This window comes from Panicum hallii, chromosome 6 (assembly GCF_002211085.1).
Source record: "Panicum hallii strain FIL2 chromosome 6, PHallii_v3.1, whole genome shotgun sequence".
Lineage (NCBI taxonomy): Eukaryota > Viridiplantae > Streptophyta > Magnoliopsida > Poales > Poaceae > Panicum > Panicum hallii.
In genome coordinates, this window is record NC_038047.1 from 38,852,310 (window position 1) to 38,861,097 (window position 8,788).

An 8,788-nucleotide genomic window follows, 5' to 3' on the forward strand; every position below is an offset into this window, starting at 1 on the left:
GAGAAATGTCTATATCTATTCGTATTCTGGCCTAGGCACAAGGCATGGGCACGACCATTATTCTTTATTGAAAATATCAACTTTTGTGGATTATTGTAAAGTTATTATGACAGAACGTAAAATAGAAGACAAATATGATTCAAAGAAGGTCAAGCATGAAGTGGTTTTAAAATATCCATCTGTCGGAGTATAGGGAACAGGGTTCCTGCGCAGACGATTCATGAAGACCCTCAATCGCCACGACACACCAAGGGAGTGGACTACGAGATGGTCCCACCTAGCCTCCATATCCCAGGGTGCAGCTCGGTACCCTGGGAGACGATAGTTTCTTTTGCTTTGAAGCAAAAGCTATGACAGTTGTAGGAGCATGCATTATTAAATAATCTTAAACTGATGGCTGAAGGGGTGGTGGTGGTGCGTCGCAGCATGGCAGGCTGGTAGAACCGTCCAACCCTCACAATAAAGATGGAAGGACATGCAAGTCTAAGGCTTGCTACCTTATCCCGACATGCATGCACGGCGTATCCCAAGATAAGAATCACCTGCCAACATCATCGGAGCAAGCATGCATGCACCCTGGGTGTGCATGCGCCATACGTATTAAAAAGCTATCTCCTCTCTTGCCTACTTGATGCACGGCTTCCAGGTGGGAGGGGGCTCGTGCCACACAAGCACGCATGAAGGACGGTGCATGTATGCATGTGCTACATACAAGCATGCGGCGGATATATGCACCTGCACGCATTAAAGAAGAAAGTCCATGCATGAAGGGTACGTCATCTCAGGGAGGACACCTCACCTATTTTCTATATACAGCCTGATGTGGGATCCCTGTTGGATTATAAAACAGGAGATCCGGGGCTTGGGGGAGGGGGGAGAGAGCAGAGCTCGAGCACGAGCTCCCTCCCATGTATTCTCTTATTTATACACAACCATAAAATATACGAACAAGCAGGACGTAGGGCTATTATCCTCCAGGATGTCCGAACCTGGGTAAAAATCTCTCTGTGCTCACCATACGTGCTGTCCAAGGGGATCGACGCGTTCAACCCCTGGCCGAATCTCTAAATGGAGTTCCCACGAATCCCGACTTACGGTATTCATCCACCGACAGCTGGCGTGTCGGGCAGAGAGCTGTGGCGTTGTTTCTTCTTTCCCGGCGTCTCCGGTGAGCTCTGCTGCGCGGCATCCCGGCGAAGCAAAGAGGGGCCTCGGGCCCGACGAGCATCCGACCCGCAAGCAAGCCTGCAGATTGCAATCTCAATATTTCTCAGTCCGCATCCATCACCTGTTTTGGCGGAAGAACAGCCTGCTGCTCATATCAGCAAGGTGTTGTTTATCTGCCTCTTCCTTCATTTTTATGTGGCTCGTGCTTTTTCCTCGTACGCCGAGCTACATGTGCGTACTTGGTACGAGCGCTCTCACATACATGCTGGTGCTCATCACCAAAGCCTTGATTTCTTTAATCGCAATGCTTTTCCTGGATGGACTAACCCATGCTGAGGTATTGTTAGCAGTGTGAAAGGGCATGCAAGAGTTAGGCTGCCAGTTCTTCCCATGACTAGTTGCTGGTGGAGCTAAGTAGCTAATTCATGCACGCTTTAAGTGCTACTTACCGGTGGAGCTAATTCATGCACTTTTCAAGTGCTGGCGTGACAAGGTGCACGTCGGGCTGCATGTATGGTTGCTTTTTCCCCTTGTCGTTTCTTTTGCAGGTGTGTCGCGCCTGCTGTAAGCTGCTAGCCCGCGCGTTGGATTGCTCTCCCGCAACCCATGTCCTGCCCCTAGGAGCGTCCGACGCTGTTTCCCGTCGCCCCCGCGTCCCCCGCGATGCGAGTTAGCGCAGCTCCCGGGATATAAGCGGCGGCCGCGCCAGGCCATTGCGGCCCCGGATCCCCGAGCGCGCACTCCCATCGCTTCCGAAGCGCGAACTGCTGATGCTCCCGAGGTGTACTACAGCTGCTCCCGAGAGTCCTCCCGCGTCGCTGATTGGGAGCAGCTCGACTGCGGTGGCCCTGCGTGGATGCTGCCGAGTGCCACGCAACAACAGCGACCTCATCAGCCAAGCTGCATCCCACAAGTCTTGGCCTCGAGTGGTTTCCTGGCACAGCTGGGTTGACGCGACCCGCATCGCCGAACTCCGAGATGCGGCGACCGCATAAGCCGCTCACGCGTTGCCGACTCAAACCTCAAAAAGCTAAGTATTTAATCCCTTAATTACTAGTTACTAATGCATCTCAAATATTAGCTAATACCATGTAGACGCCGGTTGTACTTAGCATAGCAGCTAGTACTGGCCACATCTGCCTGATGAGGCTAATTTCCACATGCTTTGAGTATCCGCGGCACAGTGTGCGCCCGAGATGGCTACATCGCGAGCATGGCTCGACGTCCCGGGGGCTACATCCATGGCCAGCGCCACCCGAGTCCATGCTCATGCCGGTCCCGGGACCTCAACGACTCGGGGCTACTCGAGTTTGCGCACGAGGTGGCTCGGGGGCTCACGAATGCTGGCCCCAGCGCACGCATGGCCGGGCTGTCACCTGTCTCTCACTCAACGACTATGCGTTATAAGTTGTAGTGTAAGCAAGGAGTCAATTCCATGAAACTTCTAACCAAACCTGACTTCGGTCGCACTAAATCCCGCTCCGATGGCAAAGCCGACTCCGATCGCACTAAAGCCCTCTCCGGCGGCAATGCCGACTCCGGTCGGACCAAAGCCGGCTCCTGTCGCACTAAAGCCCGCTCCGGTAGCAAAGCCGACTCCGGTCGCACCAAAGCCGACTCCGGTCGCGCCAAAGCCGACTCGGGTCGCACCAAAGCCGACTTCGATCGCACTAAAGCCCGCTCCGGCAGCAAAGCTTACTCCGGTCGCACCAAAGCCGACTCCAGTCGCACTAAAGCCCGCTCCAACGGCAAAGCTGACTCCGGTCGTACCAAAGCTGACTCTGGTCGCACTAAAGCCCGCTCTAGCATCAAAGCCGACTCCGGTCGCACCAAAGCCGACTCCGATCGCACTAAAGTCCGCTCCGGCGGCAAAGCCGACTTCGGTCGCACCAAAGCCGACTCCGGTCGCACTAAAGCCCACTCCAGCGGCAAAGCCGACTCCGGTCGCACCAAAGCCGACTCCGGTCGCACTAAAGCCCACTCCAGCGGCAAAGCCGACTCCGGTCGCACCAAAGCCAAGTCCAGTCGCACTAAAGCCCGCTCCTGCGGCAAAGCCGACTCCGATCGCACCAAATCCAACTCCGGTCGCACAAAGACGACTCTGGTCAGACCAAAGCCGACTCAGGTCGTACTAAAGCTCACTCCGGTGGCAAACCCAACTCCAGTCCCACTGAAGCTCGCTCTAGTGGCAGAGTCAACTCCGGTCGCACAAAACCGACTTTGGTCGCACCAAGTCCACTCTTGTGGCACCGCTCCAGCAGTGGGACGACACCGGTCGCACTAAAAAGGGAATGACATCGAGGCGCCTTCCACCACAGGAGAAGATTGGGCCCACGCCTGATCCTTGGGTCTTCGGTCAGACATGGTTCCGGGGCTATTGTCGGCGTACAGGGAACGAGAGTCCCCTGCGCAGATGATTCATGGAGACGCTTGATCGGCACGACGCACGAAGGGAGTGGCCTGCGAGATGGGCCCACCTAACCCCCATGGGGTGCAGCTCGGTACCTCCGGAGGACCCTAGGGTGTAGCTCGGTACCCCGAGAGGCGATAGTTTTCTTTGCTTTGAAGGAAAAGCTATGACAGTTGTAGGAGCATGCATTATTAAATAACCCCAGACTGATGGCTGAAGGGGCGGTGCGTCGCAGCATGGCAGGCTGGTAGAACCATCCAGCCCTCATAATAAAGATGGAAGGGCATGCAAGTCTACCGCCTGCTACCTTATTCTGACATGCATGCACATGGAGCAAGCATGCATGCGTGCACCCCGGAGTGCATGTGCATTAAGAGGCTATCTCCTCCTCTCTCTTGCCAACTTGATGCATGGACTCCAAGGTAGGAGGGGGCTCCTGCCACACAAGCACGTGTGAAGGGCGGTGCATGCATGCATGTGCTGCATGCAAGCATGTGGCAAATACATGCACCTGCACGCATTAAAGAAGGAAGCCCATGCATGAAAGGCATGTCACCTCATGGAGGACATCTCACCTATTTTCTGTTATAGCCCGATGTGGGGATCCCTGTTGGATTATAAAAGAGGAGACCGGGGGCTGCAGGGAGTGGGGAGAGGATAGAGCTCGAGCATGAGCTCCCTCCCCATATATTCTCTGGTTTATACACAACCACAAAATATACGGATAAGTAGGACGTAGGGCTATTATCCTCTAGGAGGTCCGAACCTTGGTAAAAATCTCTTTGTGCTCACCATACGTGGTGTGCAAGGGGATCGACGCGTTCAACCCCTTGCTGAATCTCTAAATAGGGATTTCCACGAATTCCTATTTACGGTATTCACCCACCGACACCATCTATGTGTCTTCCTCATCCAGCACTGCTACCAGACTTTTTATGTACACCAACAGCTCTCCAAAGTGCACAATGGTCATTGTTAAATTCCTCTAATTGCTCTAAACATGAAATTATTTTCTTAACACACCTCCTTATCAGACATCTGAAAACTCACCAGTTTTCAGGCGACAGCATGGTGCTTGTGAGGTTAGGGAAGAGAGGCTGCTGGAGAAGAGAATCATGGATGCCAGACTTAGAAGCGAGTGCCAGGCAGTAGGTAGACCTGACGGCATTGGTGGTAGAACGGCGGTGCGGCAACGCAGCAGCGGATCCTCAGATAGGAAGGGTCAGCGCGGGGGTGTCTTCGGACGATGGTGGTACGCAACTCCGCAGCAGGGACACCGGCAGGGTTGGAGGAAGCGGGAGCGAGGCGAGGGTGAGGGTGCCTGTGAGAAACTGAGAAGGCATGAAGATGAACAGATTCTGTTAGAGGAGGAAGAGACACAGGAGTCGTATGATTTTGATCCAACGGTTGATATTTTGTTGCCTGAAAAAAAGTAAAAATAATACATATTTAGTATAGCTTCTCCCTTTCTTAAATCTTAATAATCATACGGTGTCCGAGAGCAAACAACATGAAACGAGATGGCGCCTACTTGCCAATTGTTACAAAGTATGATGATCTGAGATGAGGAACCGTGCATATCACCAGGCTATGATACACTCGCAAGCTTCTTCCGGCGCTGCCATGGTTGGTTTTGCGGCGGATGCAAACTCGAAGAGGGTCCAACGTGAGCGATACATGTTCCGGCAGCTAAGGACCAAACGTGGTGTTGGTTTCTGAAGCCGGAGGCTTCGGGAGGGTCTGAAAGAGAAAGTGGTATGCTACATGCGCAAATATGGAAATCGATTGGAGAGAAACGAAATGTGAGGTGTGAATCGCGGAACGGGATAGTCCGATTGTAGCTACAAAGCCCGATGGCATGTGGGTTGGGCTTTCCATCCAACGAGTCGTGAGCCCATGACTGATTGAACTCGGCCACCATCCGTTATAGGAATCTTTGCAAAACGCAAGTATGACTTCGAAGTTGTATCTAAAACTGAAGATCGTGTCACATAAAGCCGCGAAGTACAAATTTGGGAAGTAGCGTGTCAGAAACTATCTAAATCTATAACCTTCATGATGCATTTAAATATGCAGTTTTGTAATATATCACGCACGTAGTTCTGTTATACTTTTTTTCAAACATTTAGATCTGTGAAACCTTGACACGCTAACTTTAAAAATATGGTTTTAATTTGTGATAAAACTTCTTAGTGTAGTTTTGCAATAGATTAGAAAACCACCTGTAGTTTATAAAATTAATTACTTAAATTCTTATCAATTTGCTCGTCTTCCTCCTCCAGACCTCCGTCAGCACTTCTTCCATCAGACTTGGCTTTTTTTTTTAGTACACCAGCAGATCTTCTTCTCCTCTCTGCTCGCCAGCTGCTGCCTGTCCTCTCGCCCTCGCCGTCGTCGCCCCGGCCGCCAGGTCACGCTAAGTCTGATTCTGATAGACCATGTGGTTTAATCATAGCAAATTGGTCAACCAAGCCAGTTTGAGAATTGCTAAACAGCTACCTGCGGCATGCATGGAGGACATTGTGAGTTCTCTCCAAATAAGTTGCTGTGCAGCTGGCATTTTAGAGTCAAGCAACCGCTTCTATCATTGACTGTGATCGCGCCAGACAGTAGAAGATCATTCTGCCCTTTCTTTTTTGGTGCCAGCTGGTAGATAACACTACACTATAGTGCAGCTGTGCAGCTCATTTGCCAAGGCAGAATTTCAAAGATTTTACGCGATCTGAATATTGAGCGCCAACAGTTGGGTGATATAATAAAACATAAATGCACGTGTCTATCTTTTCTTATGCATATTTCAAGTTTTTATGGAAGCAGCGTGGCATTATTTCGATATGAATTGCAGACTGTTTTGCAATGTAGTGTACGCTTACATCGTCATTCTCCATCCCTCTTCAATGTGGGAGCCTCTAGGTTTCCACTTTATCTTTCCCATAACTATTATAATTTTTACCGTGCATCCAATGAGATATTCTCAATCTTGTACTTATCATGGTGGCATTTAAACCATTTGTAATTCGATCCCTTTATGCTTTAAGCTTAATTATTTGCAACTATACACATGCGATAGATTCTAAAAAAAGAAGAAGAAGAAGAAAGAAAGAAAGACCATACCGGGTAAACTAAGCACTGAGCAGATCATTTCCTGCTATGTCCTTGCCAAGTCATCACATTTAGCGGCTATTGTTCTTTGGATCAGTCCTTGGAGCATCTCTAGCCATTTCCCTTTCCGCAAGAAAAGATACACTTTAGCAGTTCCCCCAATTCTCTTCCTATTCCCAATAATTATTAGGTTGTATTAGGATCAGATTATTGGGGAACTATAAAAGTATCTTCCCCAATAATCTATATGAAAGTGGTATTGGGACATTCCAATACTATTTTTTATTTTTATTAGGAGATGTGTATTGCGGAACAGCCGGAGATGCTATTAGTCTCCAGCTCCCAGATTAAACACCTTCGGAGATAAGTTCTCTATTGATTTCTCATCAATTCTAAACTAATACTTTCAAATATTTGTCTATTTCTTTCTTTCTTCCGTTCCTTATTGCTATTTTCTTTCATTTTTCCTTGCAAGCATATTACATACCTGCTTTCATCTTCACCGGCCGTAGCATAACACAGTATTGATCCTAGTCTGTATTATGAGTTGGCATGTTCATCAGAAAGAACTTAGATGGACGCACGCACGTACCACTTGCTTGTGTTTAATTATCTTAATGGATTCAAATAATCAAAGTGCAAACGATCATTTTATCGACGTGCATCCTTCAAATCACTAAGCTTATCTTTGGTAGCATTGCCGGTCACATGGCCAGGTCATCAATCAGCTGCATAAGCCATTGGGATTCAGGGCTGGGGTACGTGTATAAAAAGGGAGGATGGTGAGCCCCTTGGAAGGCACCACCACTCCAACGGCAAAGCACACGATCAAAGCCTGAAAGCCAGCAGCCCTTGTCGTTGGTATCTCTCTCAGTCCTCTCGATCTTGTACGCCAACGATAATGGCAAGACTCACCGCAGCTGCCGGCTTAGCCTGGGCGACCTTGCTGGTGTGCGTTGCGCTCGGCGCCGGACAAGCTCAGCCTCAAGCAAACCTTGCTGCTTGGTTTCCTAGTGGATCCCTGCCACCGCCGGTGAGGATCTACTCCAGGCAGAACGACGCATTGAACGTGGCCGTACGCCGCGGCAACGTCGTCTTCGCAAGAGCCGACTGCTCGGACGACTCACAGGCAAGATTCTTCTATATCCCAATCCATTGTCTACCGCTCATGGATATACAAACACTCATGCTATATATACGTACATATAAATATAATTAGCCGCCTCTTGTAATGGTTATTACTAACTGTCAACGTTGCATGTTTGAGCAGAAATGGTACCCTCTGTACACCTCGGGATCCTTCTCCGGACGGCAGCCGTTTTCACTGGTGAACGCAAAGACGTTTCAGGTCATGACAATTCCATCAGGCAGTGGACAGAAGGTATAAAACACATATATTCCCTAACAACACTAGATAGAATATTTTTGAAAAAAATATTGTTTGCTAAACATCTAGCTTGCCTTGATGAAACATCAACCAGGTGGGACTGTCTGGCCCAACCGACGCAACCAGAGCCGCACGTGAGGAGCTGTGGACACCAGAGAAGCCGACGCGTGCTGACGGCTTCTTCCAACTGTTTGTTACCAATAACCCAGCTCTTACCCTCAATGGACTGAGGGGCGTGCGTAGCGGATCGGAGGTCGGGATCTTTTCCGCATCACCAAACTCACTGAACGCCATATGGAAGATTACTTCATACCCACCTTGCTTGCCCTGATGGGTTGGTCAACTTATGTAAGTGCATTATTCAGTTTTCGTGGCACTTGAAGATTATTGCTATGCTCTGAAACTCGCATATATACCGTGCCTGCATTTGCCAACCGGTGACTGATTTTCATTTCGTGTTGCAGAGTCACGGACGAGAAGGCCACCGCCACCCGTTGTGTGCTTACGTGCCCGCTGAAGAATAGATTTCGCCTTGTTCCCTTATTTAATTCCATTGTCCGTCGACTATTTCCTTCCGTCATCCTTACATTTTTTTTTCAGATCATAAACACACATTCGCGGACATGTTGATATATTCCTTTGGTTACTGCAAATTTCTTTTGAGAATTTCCCTTTGTGTAAATCATATATATATATATATATAATATTATTGAGTTCAGCTA

General features: G+C 49.3%; 1 protein-coding gene across 1 annotated transcript; it reads left to right on the plus strand.

The window, feature by feature from the left end:
- The first annotated feature begins 7,487 nt into the window (after positions 1-7,487).
- Positions 7,488-8,788, plus strand: LOC112896364 (ricin B-like lectin EULS3). The gene is made up of 4 exons (XM_025964306.1): positions 7,488-7,808; positions 7,950-8,060; positions 8,161-8,414; positions 8,531-8,788. Exons 1-3 carry the CDS (start codon positions 7,581-7,583, stop codon positions 8,395-8,397), a joined length of 576 nt encoding a protein of 191 aa, XP_025820091.1. The 5' UTR covers positions 7,488-7,580; the 3' UTR covers positions 8,398-8,414; positions 8,531-8,788.